Source organism: Hydra vulgaris, chromosome 03, assembly GCF_038396675.1.
Source record: "Hydra vulgaris chromosome 03, alternate assembly HydraT2T_AEP".
NCBI lineage: Eukaryota > Metazoa > Cnidaria > Hydrozoa > Anthoathecata > Hydridae > Hydra > Hydra vulgaris.
Genome location: NC_088922.1, coordinates 44,819,261 through 44,840,000, shown reverse-complemented (window position 1 = coordinate 44,840,000; position 20,740 = coordinate 44,819,261). Strand labels below are relative to the sequence as shown.

The window sequence follows — 20,740 nt, the reverse complement described above, 5'->3', positions numbered from 1 at the left end:
CATTAATTAAATGATCTAGAAGAGGAGATATGATGGAATATTTGAAATAATCTGAAACTGTGTCAGAGGGATAATTATCTTTATAAATTTGTCTGCCGCAGAGCCTTGGTTTAATTTCTGAAACATCAAGAGTCTTAGCTAGATCAAGAGCAATATTAAGAGCGTACGTACTTTAAGGACCATTCGTTATGATAATTATGATTACATCAATATTTTTTTTAAATCTAAAATTTGAGTTTTTAAACAATTTATTTCATTACACTGTTGTGATATATCAAATTCTTTAGTTTAGAGAACAACAGTGATGACATAGAAATAGTCCATTATTTGTTTTGTTAAAACTAAACTTACAATAAAAGAAAAATTTGTCATGAGATTTAAAAAGCATGAAGTTTTGAAGAAGTATCAATGCTATAACTCTTACCTTCATTCTATGTCATTTCTTTCATTGAATGAAAAACGGATATGTAGTTATCAAAAAAAAACATCCAGACCTTTAAGTTTCTGAACTCATCTAGTTTTTTTTTTTTTTTTTTAATTTTTTATTTTAGGTGCCCCAAGAAGTCCTAACGGTGTTGTCACAGAGCACCGCGGAAATGCATTTAACCAGGAAGTTCACGCCTCCTTCCTTACCGTGACGCGAAAATATGTCCAGAGCTCGTTTCGAACCTGGATCTCCTGCTTATAAAGCAAGCGTTCTAACCACTGCGCCACGGCCGCACAGCCATGACATAGAATGAAGGTAATAGTTCAACATGTATCAATTAATTTTGGTTGACCAGAAAAAATGAATTTATTGAGACAGCTGGCACGTTTAGGTGATAAGTTAAAAAAAATATGGTATATCTTTGATTTGATCAAGAACATTTCTAACACTCTAAACATTGGATGATTTACTAACAACTTAATTAAGTTTATGGCATGGACAGTGAACAAAAATAGTCTTTGAATTGACAAATTAACCCCTAGATGAAATACCTTTTAATTTACCAGACATTGCCCCAGCACCATCATATCCTTGACCTCTATATTTTTGGATATCAAGACCAAGATATCAATAACATAAATTATATTTTGCGCAAGACTAAGACCAGTTGAACCAGATTTACATTCAATCAACCGTAGAAAGTCTTCACAAATAGCATTTTCACAGTCAATGTATCTTATAACTAGAGATAGCTGTTCAACATTAGAACAATCAGAGGCTCCATCATACAAGATAGAAAAATAACCTGACTTTTTAATTTTCTTAATTAGAACTTCTTCGATTGTTTTTCCACAGCATTCAATACGTTCGTTTTGTGCGATTTTAGATATATAGGTTGCATTTTTAGGAGCAGAACAAATTGGTGCTTAAGAACTTTATCACCTGCTTCAATACAAAAATTTAAAAGCTCTGCAAAATTACCTATACCAATGTTGTCTTTACATGTTTCTCCAATCTCTGGATGATACTTACCGTCATCACAATGACTCGAAAAGCAATATCGTTGCGCCCAAGAAAATAATTGTCTTTACAATTGGAATTAATTTATTTCGATTACATATAAGTTTTTTCCTTAGATTATTGATGTCAACTTCAATCCGATTTTTTTTTGAATTAGATCTAGATTGCAGCATGTTAAGACAATGCATTGACATTTGATGAAGTCGACAATTATTATTGTGATCCATATAAGCACGAGTTGCATTACCCCATATTGTAAAAGGTTTTCTAATAAAGTTGATTATTGTGGTATTGTTTGGAATTCTGCTACTCAAAAGTGTACATGGAAGGCAATATGCTCCATCTTCAATCTGTGAGTAAGCTAGCCAGGAATATTCAAGTAGCCATTTATGTAAAAATGATCATTTTGTATTTCACCAGAAACAGGAAAAACAAAAGACAAGTTAGGAACAAATTTTTTATTAACTAGATCTAATAACATTGAATCGTCTTTGCCAGCAGATAGATGTCTTCCGCGCTCATATTAAGTGGAAACATCATAAAAAGGAAGGCTTGAAGACTGATCTGAAAACCAAAGAAAAGTAGCAAATTTATTGTTTCTGCAATTGTTATAGGCTTCTTTTTTTATAAGTTCAGAAATATTTATATCATTTAATTTTGTAAAAGAATCAGAAGACTCAAATGAAACACATGCCATGAAGGCACTAGAGAGTGAAGCAAATAGGTATGTTACATGAAATTTTTAAATTCATCAAATTCTAGGTTATTATATATCATTAAAAAGAGCTTTATTTAAATATTCCAAAAGTGAAAAAATTTTCAAAATCGAACCACCTTACAAAAAGTTATGACGTTTTAAGTACCGATTTTTTGATATTAGGAATTGTTGAAGAAACTGCGGTTAAAATAAAGTTTTTATTAACTAAAATCCAAAAATCAGACCACAGTCAAATATAGAAGTTTCATCATTGTCTTTGGGTGGATGTAAGGGTGATGGTTTCAAACACCCTATTATCAAAAATGACTCTTTTTTTTTATAAATATTTGTCTTTATAATTAAAAATAAATCTAGTATCAAATCAAAAAATATATTTTACTACTTTACAACATCACTAGCAGCGCACCCTTTGTTTCAAGGGATGTAGATGGGGAAGGGGGCGTGCCGTTGCCCCCCCCCTCCCTTTTTACAACCTAAAAAAAATGTATTTTTAATGAGATTCGAAAAAATATTTAAATGTAATTAAAATAATAAACTTTAATATAAAAACATCTTTTAACAAAATTCAAAATACATCACATAGGTACGTGCGTATCTTCGATTTACGGCACCGATTTTAAAGATAAAATCTGTGACCATTTTTTCACCGCGTGCTCGAAGTAGGTGTAGTAAGGATGGATTTTTGTCGTTTTTTTTTTAGAATTTTATATTGACTTAGATAATATTTTAAAAGTAGAGTGTTGTAAGTTTATTGCAGTTTTTTTTTTTTTTTGCAGTTACTAACGTTTTTAGTGATTTCATTGCTATTGAAAACTTCGTTCCTGTTCTGGAAGTGGATTGACATTGAAGGAATGATGGGTTTTTTTTCTAACTTTCCAGTCAATTTTATATATCTATTTTCTATGTACTTGCCAAATTTCATTAAAAAATAATGACACGCTCATACTCTATTTTTGCACGCAGTAAAGGTACCAAATATTCTTCTGTTATAGAGGTTGTGGGTGAGGGGGGGGGGTGAGGGCGATTCACGATTATGAGCATTTTGTATATTTGAACTTTTTTATTAATTAAAAAGTTGTTTTTTTTTTGAAAAATGAAACTTTATTAAAAATATTGGTGATTTTTTTAAAGTATTCAAAACATGATTTACACACACACACACACTATGCTATTTCTTTGTTTATATATATTTTATTTAAGATTCAATTGATTTTTTTTTCTGTTGCATGTTGTATAGCTTTTTTTATTTAAAAAAAAGTGTAATAATAATTAAAGCTGTTTCAATAAAATAATTATTATGATTATTAAATTTTTTTTTAGAGCATTATGAGACCTAAAAAGAATCATCTATTTTATGGTGAAGCCAAAAATTATTTAGCTTGTAACTTTACAATGCCAACTCATTTAAATGTTGAATGTAGAAATGGACATATATTAAATATATTCATATTCAACAATGAATCATTTAAAACAACTGTTGAAATAGTCAATAAACTTTTTAATTTCAAAATATGTAAAAGTCAGATCGTGCAACTAGTAAATAGATCCAAATTCTATGCTCGTAATTATTCAAGGGATTCTGAACAATTTATTAATATCTGCAACATTCTCTTTGCATACCAAAAATCAATATCTGCTGTGCCACAACCATTGCATTCAACCGCAAACTCAAGTAACATTGTTTCGTGTTCTTCTATTTTACCTTCTCAACACATCAGTGCTTTATCTGTATCAAATAGTAATCATTTATCTCCTTTATCTGGTCCCACTTTAATAACCTCTTCTCATGAACCACTACTACCCAGGTTGAGAGCTGATCAGTTAAATCCTAGGAAAAAAGTTTTACGAAAGAGGTTAACCATTTTGGCAAATGAAATGGCAAATAAAAAAAAAAGCATAAAAGAGGATCTAAAAGAGTTAAGAGAAAAGGCAAAGGCCCGACCATACCAACTTAAATATCTAAATCAGGTTATTGCTCGCAAAGAAAAGACAATCCTTAATCTTCGAAAAAAATTAAAGGAAAAATATTTGAATTTACAGTTAAAGAAACTTCAAAATCACATTTTTATTTTAAAACAACAGTTGACATTTACCCAAAGCAACTTATCTTATCAAAAGGCTATGTTAAGCCAACAACTTGCTCACAAAAATTCTGAAATTCTTGTACTGCAAAATGACATACTGATTTTACAGGAAAAAGTGGAGCAAATGCAACAAATAACGCAAAACACCAAAACTGAAAAATGCTACTCAGCAGATATTAGAGCACTTATATATGACATGCTTGTGTGCCAAGTTCCTACACATAGTGTTCCAACTTTGCTCAGTAAAATTGGAGAACACACTGGCTATCAATTTAGTCACATTCCACATCGCACAACTGTGGAACAAATGATGCATGAGCTAGGTGTAATTTCAGACTTACTGACTGCTGAGATAGCTTTCTCAACAAAAAATCTGACACTTGGTTTTGATGCAACAACACAGGAGGGTGTTCATGTAAATGTTGTGCACTTAACAACAGAATCAGTATGCATGGTTGTAGCTATTGATCAATTTCCTGGAGGTACAGCTTACGACTATCAGAGTCACATAACAAAATCTGTTGATAATCTTGCCAAGTTATATAGTGATTTCTACCAGCTACAATTCACTGATGTGCGAAGTACTATTATTGGAAACATAACTAACACGATGAGTGACAGAGTAGCAACAAACCATGAGACAGTTACTAAGTTAAACCTTGTTTGGCAGAAATCATTAAATGAACTAAACTGTCACCTTCACCCCTTGGACACAATGACCAGCTCATGCAAATCTTTACTCAAAGCATTAAAGACTTCTAAAGGAAAACTTTTTGGAAGAGACTGCATTGCAGCAAATATTGTTTTACAGCTGAACAAACTTCGCTTTAAGGATGGAAAAGGTAGATCTATAATCTTAATCCCACTTTTTTACTTTAACACAACATAATTTTGTGAATTATGATATATAAATCTAAAATATTTTTTTTATTAGCATATAAATGCTAATAAAAAAAATATTTTAGATTTCTTCTTATTTCACATGCTCCTTATGCTCTTTAAAACAATTGCTTTATGTTATTTAAAGGTGACCCAAAGGGTTTTGTAGCCTTTTTGGACCAACACAAGCTGCCCAGAGGACTGCTACCACGCTACAGAGGTAACAGACTACACATTCTTTTTCACACATGTGGTATTTTGGTTCATCACTATGAAATATTGAAAACATTTCTGTTTTCTGGCTTAGCGTTATGCGGAGGTCTGAGATATAGTTTGTACCAAGATTTTACATCTGAAACAGGTGAATCTTTTATATGATTGTTTCCTTTCTTGGACACATTCAGATATTAAATTGATAGGAAAGGGTGCAATATTAAAGGCTATGGGACGAATCTTTAAAACCAGTAGTAATGATACTAAGAGCAATAGTTAATGGATTATAGATTATTAGAGACTAATATTATGGTTTATTTATAAATTTTTTGTTTCAGGTATCCGTGGATTATGTGCTCTAGCTTTAATTGGAAAGCTACTGACTGGTCCTTGGATGACAAAATTTTATATCCAACCAGGTCAGGGACTTGACTACATATCTGGCATTCAGGTAGTCAAAAATGTTCGGAATACTCTTATTGAAAGCAGCAAGGATCCTCTAAATCTAATTAAACAAAAAACTGATTTTTTCGGAAATATTATTAAAGATCCTGTTTTTGATTCAATAATCAGCTTTTGCCCAGTAACTGATGAAATGAGTAAAACATTAGCTGAATGTCTGAAAGCTGTTGTTAGTGTCATTGACAGGCAGTACAAGCAGCAGTTCAACATGAGTTCTAATGATCAAATTATGAACCAGACTAAATCAGCAAGGCTTCACAACATTGACTCAGAAGAACTTATGGGTATGTTTAGTGCTGCAAAGCAAAAAGCTCCAAATGCCATGCTTTGCTTTCTTTCTTCAAAACTTCATGCTTGTAAAAATAAAACAACTGCTCTACTCTCCAAAAAACCTACTGATATTCAAAACAAATTAACATTATGGGCTATTTCTAATGCCAGAAAAACTCGATTTGCAAATGCACAATCTCATAAAGAAATGACGTCAGAACTTATAAAGCGTATGGCTGACAAAATTCAAAATAAAAAATTCAAAGAACAGAGAAAAATAGAAAAAACTTTAAAAAATTGTATGCCTAAATCAGATAAAAGAAATATTTCCTGACCTAGAAAATAATGAGGCTTCTAATATTGAAGAAATTCTTATTAGAGCTGCTATTGGAAAATGTATTTGCCACTTGTGGTTTGATAATGCCACTAACAGCCAAGATGTATATTATGGCAGACTTCATAGCATTAAAAAGAAAACAGTGGTATATACATAGTTTCTTATTGGAAACCAAATGAGGATGATGATGCTGTTGAGTATGAAATGAGCAAATATCAACTATCTGCAGACATCATTAGTGGTAATATGGTAATATCATAAAAAAATGATGTGCAAATTGATTATAATAAGGTATGTGTTATTGTAAATCATAATATGGTTTATATACTTGCATTAATAATTTTTATTTACAGATATTAGGTAAGTGCCTTGGTTAGCAATATTTTTAAAATGCCTAATGTGTATATTATGCCCCCTCACCCTCTTTTTGTTGTTGTTGATAAGATTATGAAAAGATTTATAATTCTTTCATTGATTATTTTTATATATCAGATCTTATTTTAGGTAGTCGGGTAGTTACCGACATCCAACAACCAGGGTTGACTTGGTTGTAACATGCTTTGGGAAACCATAGCTCATTTACTATTGGCTTTGAGCCAATCACCTAGCTTTTGATATACTATTTCAACTTAAAAAGGTGACCTTTTGCATGCATGGACACCAAGATGTTAGTGTTATGTAGTTTAAATCAATCAGTATAGAAATCAGTTTTTTTGATTATTATTTTTATACATAATATCTTTTCTTTTTCAGGCGACAAATCGAAGAATTCTATTTGTTCCATTGATATTTCTGTTTTAATGACATGTGTTATACATCAGAAGTTAAGTTATTTTAATTTATTTTTAACCTAAAACAAAAACCTTTTTTTTTCCTAATTTGTGATGGGTTTTTTTAGTAGTTATTTTAAATATCTGATGTATTTTATCTATCATTGCTAGGTTTTAACTCACAGTATGAAAACTGAAAAATAGACTATTGCTTCTATGGATCTTTAACAAGTCAGGAAAGAGGTTAATTTATACTTATAAGATTAAATTATGCAGTAATAACATATTTGTATCATATTAGATAATAATTTATTTTTCAGGACATATGCCTTCTCTATTAATAATGGTTGTGCTGTGGTGATCTATAGATTTATTTGAAAATCTGTTTGTTTTTTTTAGATATTCTCGAAGGATCGACTTTTTCTATCTTTGGATGTCAATGCTAGATTTGCTTCAAAACTAGGCTATTTTCATAGCCATAATTCTGTTAAAAACATTAATAAGCATATGGAAAACAATTAATTTAGTTTAAATTTTATATTATGAAGTATATTTTAAAACAAATAAATCTTTTTTTTTATAGGGGTGGGCGTATTATTCGATGTTAATCGAGGCGATATACAAAGGATATTCTGAAGCGCATTTCTAAATACATATCTTCATCTCTCTAAATACTAATTAACATGAAATGTTATCGCTAATTGTCAAAGTAATTAAACAATTTTTATTATAGTATTTTTTAGTATCTATCATGGATTAAGTGGAAAATTATGTGGCTTGATTAATAACAGTGGTACGGTTGGGACAACAGGCCTTTTTTTTCCCCAAAACTATTGATCATACACAAATCACATCCTTTTCCGACTTTTTCTTCAAGCCATATTTTTCGCTCGCAAAAAATAGATATAATTAAAGAGGTTATTACTTTCTCTCAGCTCACTGTTTATCTTCTAGTAGGCTATGTACATATATAATATCGCAACAAATGAACTACGCGTTTTAATATATAAGCCTATATATGTAAAGTAAAGTGTAATATAATAAGTATTATCTTTAAAAAAAAGTTATAAAATAAATTAATTTATGAAAAAAATTTTTAATCTTTTAAAAATTGATTTATCTTATTATTATTTAAAATTTTTTTAATTTGTTAATAGAAATAATTTTTTTTAATTAAGCAATTTTAATTTTTTTTGTTTGTTATAACTTGAATAAAAATATAAGCGAGGCAAAGTTATGCGCTAAAAACTAAACAATGAAGTTCTATTATAAAACTACCGTAAGCCGAACGCTAATTTTTTAAGTTGGTTGCAGTTTTCTTAAGCATTCCTTATAATGAATTTTTGTCACTTAAATGGGCATAACTTTTAGTAGAATCATTTATTTTTTATGAAATTTTCACCATTGTAATACTGAATTAAAGCTCTTTACAATGATGTATAATAATTGAATATTTGAATAGTTTAAAAATTTTGCACACGTACCTACATCACACAATGCTTAGTGATAGTTATAGATAGTTCCCCCTCTGACCTGAAAAAAATTTAAAAAACAAAAAATTTTTTATAATATTATTTTAATTAGTTTACGTCTCGGCTTTTAGTTAATGATTAAGATATTAAATTCCACTAATGAAACTATATATTAATCATTGATAACTATAGACACAACGTGAACGTTGCTAGACCCGTCTATCAAAAAAATGGCAAGTTCCACTACTCGCTTTATATTTTTGCAAGACCCACTACTCGCTGTAATTTTTTTTTGCAGGTTTCACTACTCGCTACACATTATATATATATATATATATATATATATATATATATATATATATATATATATATATATATATATATATATATATATATATATATATATATATATATATATATATATATATATATATAGTCAAAAAATAGTAAAATCATGTTGTAAGATAATCAAATGCATGTCCAATTATCAAAAAATAACGGCAACATATTCACATTAGGAAAACGTCAACTCACTGGATACAATGTCAGCAACAAGCTGGAATTTTTTTTATATAATAATCAACAGATTCAGAATTATTTTCTTTTCTAGTCCAGTAAAAAATAGTAATAGCCTTTCTGTATTTTTTTAAGTTTTTCTACTCTGCCATTGTGCAAGACTGTCATTGCTGTATCGGAATCATATCATTCATTATTATTATTGATATAGTATGTATTAAATATATATTATAGTATATATTTAATATATTCAATAATATAGTATATATTATAGTATATATTAAATATATAATATACTATACAAATATAATATACTATAAATAGTAAATTAAATTTAATATACTATAAATATATTATATATGTCTATATATTTTTAGACAAATATTAGTATATTACTAATATATGATATATTCTAAATACATAAAAAAGCAATATATGATATAAAACTTTTTAAAAATGTAATAATATGATGACTGGGCAAAAAACATGTATTATTGATTTTATATATAATAAATATTATTTTTACATTGATACTTTATAAATGTAATATTAGTACTTATATCACAAAATCATTGTATAGAAAAATCACATAAATTTTTTAATAATAATTATTATTGGCTTATAAAACAAATACTGAACATCCTTCAGCTTCACTCCCCCCCCCTCCTTTCTCCCCCAAACAGAAGTCGGAAAAACAAAATTTAGGTACCAAAAGTGAGGGTAAAAATAGGGTATCTGCTAGTTAAAATAAATTCTTGAAATTTGGCATGTGCATAGAAAACGCATAAACTTAATAAAAAGAATCGGATAGAAAAAAAAAAAATCTTATCTTCAACATTTACTAAGCACAAGAAGTACAACACAGTTTTTGATATCAATAAATAACACTTTAACTTTCGTCAATATAATAAAAAAGTACTCTTTAAAAAAGCTTGACTGTTCTACTTTTAAAAAAACTTCTAAGTTAATATAAAATTCTTTAAAAATATGCTCCAAAACACTATCTTACCATACTGCCTATACGCGAAGTTCTAAAAAACGTGGAACAGATTTTTAGCACAAAAATCGGTTCCGTAAAACGCGAGATTTGACATACCTAAAGAAAAACTTTTAGATTCCACTTGGTTTAAGATTATTAGGTATCGTGAATAAAAGGTCGCTTTCTCAAAAAACTCAACAGAAGTTAATAGTCCAAGACTTTCATGAGTTTCATCTGATGAATTTATTAATAAAGCAGCAGAATTGTAAAGACAGTTACAATTTTCCATTGACCAGTTAAGACATAACATATATAAACTACCATTAATGGGGGTCACTATGAACGCTTTTTAAACACTTTTGCATCATATAAAAAAACAATTAGTCTAATCGCTACTTTTTTTAACATAATATCTTAAAAATCTTATTAACATCGTTCAAAAGTATGGAATATCAAACTTTATCATACTAAATATTGAAAAAACTGAATTTTTAGTATCTGGAGTAAGCTCGATTATCAATAACGTGATTTATGTTAACGACGCTCCTATTAAGTTTCAAAGCAATTTAAAACATCTTGGTTTCCTTTGGGATAATAAGAACAAAAATATGACGGCGACACTCCAAAAAACAAATATAAATAAACGTATAACGCAATTTTTATCTGTTGCAAAAGCTCTTATAAGAAACGAAATTGGCTTTTGCCAGCCTGCTACAATTATTTATTTATTAAATTCCCTAGCAATTCCAACGCTATTATACGGATTAGAACTGGGTGGTTGCAACAATAAGTTTCTACAGAATATTGATAAAGTTGGACGATCTGTCTTAAAATCATTTTTTAATATTTCTAAGCATAGTAAAAATTACCTCCATTCTTTTTTCAAAGTAGACTCTGTATCGAACATTCTTATTCATAACAAATTAAACTTATTTATCAGGCTACTTAACGATCCCATATGTTACTCCATTATAATGACTCAGTTGCCGTGTATAAATAATCAAAGTTTATTTGTAGGTGAGATGTTGCTAATATACAAGCAATTTGGTATAAACATGCTCCAATGTATGATCGAGGGCAATAAAGTTAAAACTGCACGCCCTAAGGAAGTGTTAGATGCCAATATTGCCACAATTTTTAAAACAATCTTTCCAATTATGGAACTTAAAGGAACAAAGACTTATACTTAGAACTTTGATGAAAGAGAACATTCCAAGAATAATACAAGAACACACATAGCATTTTCTTTTTTTTTTTATCTACAATTTATGTAATTATTGGGTGTTTAAAAGAATATATATTATCATTTTACTATCTAGCGTATAATAAGTGTTGTGGTTTGCTGCATTTGTGCGACAAATAAAATAAGGTTTGCTGCATTTGTCGCATTGAATCCATTCGTCGTTGCTTAACTCCACTCATTTTTTGTTACAGAAAGCACAGTACCAATCACTATCTTTGTTGTTTTGCTCTGTTGAACTGGCATTGACTCATCTAAACAAAGAACTCTTTTTCCTGGTTCAACCTTTGGACCGCGTGTTTTTCGTATAGCAACTGGATTTGTACCTATGCCTGGGTTGTTCTTCAGAATCTCTAAAACGGATTTGTTAAGAACCATTACAGTGTCTTTACCACCAGAGTCTTTACTTTTTCCAGGAAGACGTTTTATCACCTCAGTTTTGTTCATAGGGTAGATTCCTGTTGCTTGAAATCCCGAAATTAAAGCTTCTGGTAGTAAGGTGTTTACTAACTTGTTTAAACTGTAGGCATGTGTTCTTTTGGAATGGCCCTTTAATACAACTTCTATTCTCCAGTTTGAAAGTACAGTCCTCCACGACTGCTTTAACCCTCTAAATACAGCAACATCTAGTGATTGGCAGAGATGGGTTGCATTAGGTGGCACTGTTACAAACTTGATGTCATGTTGAATCGTGGCTTCAATAACTTCAGGAGAAAAATGTGAACCCAGATTATCACCAATCAGCAATGTTGTTCCGCTTTTTAAAATAGCAATAGGCACGAATATCTCCATGAACCATCTTGTAAATGTTCTACCATCAAACCACCCATTAGTGGTGATATCGTATACGGTTCTAGGTGGTCCACCATGAGTCCAACCCTGGTAGAGATTTTTTGCTTTATAAGCAATCATAGGCGGCAAAAATTCTCCAACAGCGTTACCAGCACACATTATACTAGTTGATTACTTTGAATGTTCCTGTTTGTTTTCAACACGGTGCCCATGTCCACGACGAACAATAAATTCGTACTCAAGTTCCAAAAAAGCCCTACTATGCTTTACATTGTCAGCAACCCTTTTGGTCAAACAATGCCTTTTCATGAAAGACCGAACCCAATCTACACCAGGCATATTATTTTTAAATATAAAGTCTGTTATTTTCCTTTTATCACAATAACATTTAACTAAAAGTCGAATGTCCAAAGAATCAAGAAGTACCCTCCAATCTGTCATATAAGTAATTGTTTGAACAATTGAATTTTCTGTAGAACTGTTAAGTCTGGTTTGTCCACCATGCTTTTTTGGAACTTGGTTTCCAAGTTTTACGTTTTTATGGAGGGTTCCTAGCGGAATGTTATAAGCTTTGGCGGCTTTCCTGATAGGAAACCTGTGGTTTTTCACTTTATATACTGCTGCTTGTAGGTCTTTTTGAGTGTAATTTGTTTTCTAACCTTGGCTATTTTCCTTTCTCTTGTAATTTCGAGGCATAGTTCCTAAAATTATTTAAAAAAAAACTTGAATTTTTGATTAAAAAAATGTCATTTTTAATTGAGCAAGTAATCATTTACAGACAAACTACACCCACAATTTTAAATTCATTAGAACAATATGTACCTGAACTTGATGTGTAGCAACTTTTATAGTGTTTTGATTCGCGCTTCTTAAGATATAGGATGATAAGTCAACTAACTACCCGAACAATGTAACTCATGCTGTTAATATGCGATAAAGAAAAGCCGAAAAAGGAAAATATTTTGTGCAGCCTTAAATTAGGTTCCAAATATTATATTTAATGCAACTGGATCAAAATAACACACAATTTAGATCAATTGCGTGTGTTGTTTCACCTTTTAGTTAACTTGGTACTGATGCTCATAGTCACCCCGCTGTTCATACTCACCCCCGTTGACGGTAGTGGTTTATCGAGCATCGTTTTGTAGACTTACTAATTATAACTAAAATAAAACGAAAAATGTGTAAAATTACATATATTCTTCCATCTACAAAAAATATAACTCATATTTTAACATATTAACACATTAAAGCATTCAACTTTTGATTAATTAAGCCATGATCACTGGTTAATTAACTGTCTAGACGACAGTTTTAATAGTCGCGCGAACGATTCGCGCTTAAAGATTTTTGGCCAAAAAATCATGCCGTGATCGGTTATAAAGAATTTTGGAAGCATGTAATTTTTATTTTTAAACATAAATACCAAATTTTAAAACAGATTTAACTCATAGACATTAAGTGCATTAATATCCCGCAGAGGCGCGTATAGGAAATTGTTTGATTAAGCTAAAAAAAAAATTATGCATCTCCCCCTCCCCATTTTTATTTACTTTTAGTCGAATTGAATGTATTTCATGAAAATGTTTCAACAATTTTTTAATTGATTTATAAAATCACTAAAGTGGTCACTAAAGCTAAACAGTTTTTGAAATCAACCATTAAACAAGAGCAGACGCGATTTTACTACGAGGAGAATTAAAAAAAAAAAAACTTTGCATTTTGGAAAATATACATGTTTAATCTAAAGAAAAATTTATTTCTATTTTTATCACGTATATAAACTATGGCAGTAACACTTACAGAAATCAAAAAAATGTTAAAAAAACGTTTAGAGAATTCAAAAAAGAAACTGAAGAAATGTTTCGCAAGCAAGAGAAAACTTTTATGGATATTATTGGCGCTAATATAAAAATATTTAACGACAGATTGGACAAAGCCCAGTGAAACAACTGACAAAGGAATTGGAAGATATTAAAGATAGTCTAAACTACAACGAAGAACTAGATAAGAAAAAAATTCGTAACAGCAATAAACAACTAGATAAAAAAATTCGAACATACAAATATAGAAAAATTTATGAACGAAAAGCAACGAAACCTGGAAGATAGATCAGGAAGAAATAACCTACAAATGGATGGAATTGATGAAAATGGGCTCAAATCATGGGTAGATTTTGAAGAAAAAGTTCACACATTCTTCTGACAAAAACTTTAACTGAAAAGTATCTAAACTGAATGTGCCCAACGCACTAGATTGAAGAAAGATGGACGACGAGGACAATAGTACTTAACCTGCAGAAATACAAAGACAAAATAAGAATTTTGAAAAAATCTCATCGACTAAAAGGCACGAATTCCTTCATTAACGAAGACTTTTCTCGTGAGCCGTTGCTATTCGGAAAAAGTGATTTGCAGAAGTTAAACAAAGACGCTCAATGCTCGATGTGACAAAGTTATTTATCTTAATAATAATTCTAAAACCTTAACAAATAACTAGTACGCATAAAAAGAAATCCTTTGTTGTTTTTTTCCATTTATCATTACGACTACGACTAATAACTTTGAAATTTTTTTAATTTGTATGAAACAAATCTCTTTTCTTCAGAAGAAAACCTAGACACTGAAAATAAATTTTAAGTATTTTATCCTATTGTTCGCATCATTTTCCTAGCCAACTAGAAGGGCTTCTTTTTAAGAAAGCTCGCAAAAAAAATAAAAATCAAACTGTAATTCTCCACCTCAAGTTTGAAATGCAATTTTGAAAAACTTCCAAGTCTGTTAGCAACTCAAATTTACTAAAAACAAAATATGGTATACCCCAAGGTTCCATTCTTGCTCCTCTTTTGTTTCTTATTTATATAAACGATCTTCCAAACGCCTCTAATATCTTTAAAACTATAATGTTTGCCGAAGATACAAACTTATTTTACTCGTCAAAGACAATCGAAGACCTCTATGAAAAAACAAATGCTGAACTAAAAAAAGTTAACATATGGTTTAAATCAAATAAACTGTCACTCAATATAGAAAAAACTAAGTATATACTATTTCACTCTAATCAACAAAATAAAAAAATACCCCTGAACCTACCAACAATTAATATAGAAAATATATCCATCAAAAGAGCTCTGAATACAAGTTTTTAGGAGTTCTAATTGATGAACACATCTCCTGGAAACCCCACATAAACTACATAAACACAAAAATATCAAAGAACATAGGTTTACTTTACAAGGCAAGACCATTTTTGTCACAAAAAAGTCTCAAACTTATCTACTTCTCATTCATAGTTATTTCATGTATGCCAATATAGCATGGGGCAGTAACCACAAATCTAAATTACAACCACTTTACTTACGTCAAAAACACGCTTCAAGACTAGTATACAACAAAAGCAAGTTTACTCATGCTCAACCCTTACTGGAACAAATGAACGCACTAAATATATTCGAAATAAATATTTTTCAAAATATACTTTTCATGTTTAAATATAAACTAAGTCTGGTTCCAGAGCATTTTACAGCACACTTTTTTAAAAACAATATAAATAAATACAATACAAGAGCAACAGGCAACTTTAAGATACCTTTTGAAACAACAAGACTCTCAAAATTCTCAGTTACATATCGTGGTCCCTATTTATTTAACAAATTAGTTTCCAGAAACGAACCACTATTAAACTTAAATAACGAACACTCTCTGAAAAAAAAGCTAAAATCTACAATAATCAAATTAAACAACTGTAAGGAATTTTTTTAAATTTGAATAAATAAATAAATGTAACTTAACTTTTAATACAAATCGATAATAAAAATAATATTAATAACAAGGTATATATGTAACACGTATATATATATACCACGTATGCAACTGATTTTTTATGTGTATTACACGTCTAAGAAATAGGTACTCGATGACAAGACTGACTAAAGTCTTCTGCAAGCTTCCAAGGACTACAAATAAGTACTTATTTTTATCAATCTTACACAAATTTTGTTTTTATCATATTTATACACTAACATTATCTTGAAATGTGGTAAATTAACTTATAGTGAAACATCTAAACTCTCCTCCTCCAAAAATCAGCAGACTATTTTTATTTATTGTATTTTTTATTTTAATTGGAGTAATATAGAGATATATTTCTCGGATTATTTTTACTTACACGTTATTATATTGTTGTAATTGGTATTTATTTTATTCATGTCTCGGAGTTGAAAGCAACTATATTTTTATTTACCTCGTATATTTTGAACTTTATATTTATGATTTAAATTTGTATATCTTTACTGCCAAGTGATTGGTAACTTGTAATTACTTTGTAGTTGTAAAATAAAACATGTATAAAAAAAAACAATAATAAAAAAAAAAAGAAACTAAACATATTTTTTAAAATAATTTGTTTAACTGAAACTTGGATCACAGATGAAATAAATAGTAATTTTTATACTCCTCGTTTTAATATAATTTCTATGGAGGGAAAAACAAATAAGCGCAGCGGTGGAGTATTAAAATATGTTCACAAAAATTTTAAGTATTGTTTTAGGAAAGATTTGAGCGTTTCTGACAAAGATAAAGAAATAATTATTGTAACTATTGAAATTACAAACAATCAAACTAAAAACATTTTACAAAGCCGTTGTAACTGATCGGCATGAGCGAAAACTTGAGCATGTTCTAACAACAAATCATTAAAAAAGGAATCAATAATAAAAATAAAAAAAACTATATAGTCGGAGAATTAAAATTTGAACTGTTTTCTCTATAATGACGACCATAATTTTAGAATTTTTATGATGCAATTGTTGAAACAGAATCACCCAGAGGGCACAAGTACGTTTTTTTAAACATTTGGTAAACGTTAAATGGTCGCTTGAATGAAGATTGTATAAGGAAAACGTTCAAAAAATGTTTAAATAGTATTTTTTTTTTTTTTTTATCATTTGATTTTATATTTTACGGGACCTTAAAAAACGTTTAAAAAACGTATTTCAAGCCAAAAACGGCGCACTGCGCATGTGCAGTAGGGTGGAATGATTTTGGAATCAGAACTATAGTAACCCTGGAGTAAATAGATTATCAAAAAATAATAATAAAATGTATAACATGTACTTGCTAATAATGCCTGGAAAATGGCTGGTTCACAAAAATGTACATTTATTTAGACTTAATCTATTTTCGAGGAAAACCGCCATTTTTTGATTTTTTTTCAAAGTGGGCATGCGCATTGCGCATTGTTTTGTTGTTTTTAGATTTTTAAATTATAATTTATTAATAGCAAAACAATTTATAGAAAAAATGCCTAAGAGCAAATCCAGGAAAACTCGTTTGGAAAATAGTTTAAAATACGGAGGCCTCCCATCAGAAATGCCTTCAGCTGATCTTCCAACATTTCGTCAAGTAATTCAGTTTTTTTATTTTACTGAAAGCAATAACCAAAATATTTCCAAACACTTGTTTGGCAAACAGAATCTACTAGAAGAGATTGAGAATTCTCTTAGTACTTTGTGGAATAAAGTAAACCCACGTCTACCTCTTCTTCAGAGAAATTCAATCTTAAGAAAATAAGGAAATCTTTTTGAAAGAGTAAAATCTATAAACCGAGGACGTTGTAAATCTAAAGTAAGGAGTATCAAGATATGATTTTAGATAAACTCTTTGATATATCATCATGTACTTGTGAATTAGCGACTGTTTTATGTAATGACAGGGATGTTAAGTGTAGCATCATCAATTGCCAAGTAGAGCACATCTTGTGTCTTTGTAAAACTAGAAAGGTATTTGATTAAATTTTTTATATATCATTGTATATATTAAAATATTTGTTGTTTTAATCTGCAATTATTGTACTAAGAATTTTTTATTATACTTTGATTTCACTTCAATTAAACTGAAGTAGTTGATTATTTTTAAAAATTATATTTAAGGTCCCTTCTGAAGACAGGGCATATATTCGTGACCAGAGAAACAAGATTGGTCCAAAAGGTATTTATCAGCTAGGAAAGGCTAATTTAAAATCTGGTACATTTACTCCGGAAAGGTTAGGTCAAGTAGAGCTTATAGATCATGTTAAAATGCCTTATGCTCATAACTCATTGATTGATTCTGGTCACATATCTGAAGTTTCAGCATCCGATCCAGATGTTTTTGTAACATATATATGTATATTTTTATATATATATATATATATATATATATATATATTATATATATATATATATATATATATATATATATATAAATTATGTTATAATAACCTACAAATGAGTACTCAATGTTCTTAAAGAACAGAGCAATAGTAAATTAGTAAAAACACTTATCTAATTTTTTTCTTAAATAAATTGTGTCACCATCTGTAAGTTTATCAGGAAGGTTCTTGACTATAATAATAGAATATAAATAAAAAATTAAATGCGTTTTATCTAATTTATATATATATATATATATATATATATATATATATATATATATATATATATATATATATATATATATATATATATATATATATATATATTGCAAACAGCACACTGGGGCAACGCTAAAACAGCTTTGTTTCAACGATTTCAACATTTTTAAATGTTGGCCCTACAAAGTGTGCTGCTTGAGATATATGGTTGTTTTTTTTATATTTTAAATACTAAGTATTTTTACAGGTAAATGATTCTGAGGAAGAATATAATCCATTAAAAAGTTCTCAATATAATTTATTTAAACTTGATAGATTTGCAATGGAGGCTGTCAGGTATATAAAATTTTCATACATATTGAGTTTAGATGAGAATTTCTTAGATATACTATATTAAAAGTATGAAAAAAAAATCATAAGTTTATTGTTCATCCCCAGTAGGAGAAGAGAGGGTTAGAATATAGAATGTTAAGAGATCACATATAGATAATATACTTTGCTTTTTCAGTTTTGTTTATTTATTTCATAGTTTCTTATTTGTAGGTATGATGTCTCATCTCGTGCTGCAGCTGCACTAGCGAATGCTCTACTTCTAGATTATGGAATCATTAAAGATGGAGATTTGAATCAAGTTGTAGATCGAAGCAAAATTGAGAGGTAAAAACTATTTCATTATATAAGTTAGACAAATATAAATATATCTCTTTATTTATTAGTTTATATAAATGCTTATTTATAAACCATTTAATATGATATTTTGCTAAATATAATACTTTGAGTTGTTTTATAGAGAGAAGAAGAAAATAATGTCAAGATATGGTGATCAACATGATAATAATTTAAGTAACTTGGTGTGTTTGGGTGTTGATGGTAAAGATGATAAAAATGTTCTTCAGTTTGAGAATGTCATTGAAAATGGAAAAACTCGCTTGTCGAGAGTTACTGAAAAAGAACATCATTTAACTTTTACTAATGAAAATAGTTTTAAAAATGGTTCATATCTCTCTCATAAAAATCTTCCATCAAATGGTGCAACTGGTTTACTTCAAAGTGAAGTTGTATATAATGTTCTGAAAGAGTATGATAGTTTAAATTCAGTACAAGCTCTTCTTCTTGATAATACAAATGTCAACACAGGTTTCAAAACTGTTTAGAAAAGAAATTAGAAAGAAAAATACACCTTATCGGATGTACTTTGCATCACAATGAACTTCCATTTCGAAAAGTATTCAAAATAGTTGATGGCAGTTCGAAGTGTGCAAATAAATTTTCAGGACCTATTGGAAAGCAAGTTTCTATAGATTTCCACCTTAATCCACAAGTGAAGTTTACCAAAGTTGATACTCCAGTGGAGATACTCAATATTCCTATTGAAGTAATTAATGATTTAAGTCATGATCAAAGACTATTATTTGAATATTGTCTTGGAATTTCTAAAGGATTTGTTAATCCCATATTTTTTAGAAGAAAAATTGGTCCACTAAACAACGCAAGATGGTTGACTTTAGCAATTCGAATCATGGCTTTGTATACTCTTACTGAAGCACCAAGTCTAGAGCATGTAAGGCTTGTGAATTTTATTGTACAAGTGTATGCATACATTTGGTTTCTTATCAAAAGGTCTTCTAAATTTATGGATTCTCCGAGTATATTCTTTAAAATGACAGAACAGATAAGAAAGCAAGATGAGGAAATACAGAATATTTGTTTTAAAAATCTAAAAAAAAATTCATATTGTCTATTGCCTAAGAACTTTTTATATTGTATGCTTAGAGATGAAGATTCCAACATAAGGGAACAGGCGTTACTAGTCATTAAAAAACTCAGGACAAGTAAAGATAAAGAATGCCGTGTTACAAATATTGCTAATATTGACATAAACTTCCAAGCAACTTCTCGGACAGAATTAATTGACTTTAAGAAAAGCAGTGAACCGGCATCAACAATATGGTTGAAGGATGACCAAATCGATGCACTAATTGCAACTAAAGAAGTTCCGAACTTACCTGAATTTCCTTCTCATGCGCAGAGCATAGAACGCGCTGTCAAATTAGTTACAGAGGCTAGTCATCAAGTATATGGCAGGGAAGCTCGTCATAAATATATTTTGACCAAACTAAAATCCAGGGAAATTCGACCACATTTTGAAA

General features: G+C 29.4%; 2 protein-coding genes across 2 annotated transcripts; both read left to right on the top strand.

Annotated features, from left to right (window-relative positions):
* Positions 1 to 3,449: 3,449 nt before the first annotated feature.
* On the top strand, positions 3,450 to 6,527 carry LOC136078191 (uncharacterized). The gene is made up of 3 exons (XM_065793363.1): positions 3,450 to 5,091; positions 5,277 to 5,489; positions 5,680 to 6,527. The coding sequence occupies exons 1-3, from the start codon at positions 3,492 to 3,494 to the stop codon at positions 6,405 to 6,407; spliced, it is 2,541 nt and encodes an 846-aa protein (XP_065649435.1). The 5' UTR covers positions 3,450 to 3,491; the 3' UTR covers positions 6,408 to 6,527.
* Positions 6,528 to 17,498: 10,971 nt separating this feature from the next.
* Positions 17,499 to 19,744, top strand: LOC136078190 (uncharacterized). Its single transcript, XM_065793362.1, has 5 exons — positions 17,499 to 17,958; positions 18,109 to 18,330; positions 18,838 to 18,926; positions 19,134 to 19,247; positions 19,381 to 19,744. The coding sequence occupies exons 1-5, from the start codon at positions 17,821 to 17,823 to the stop codon at positions 19,742 to 19,744; spliced, it is 927 nt and encodes a 308-aa protein (XP_065649434.1). The 5' UTR covers positions 17,499 to 17,820.
* The last annotated feature ends 996 nt before the right edge of the window (positions 19,745 to 20,740 follow it).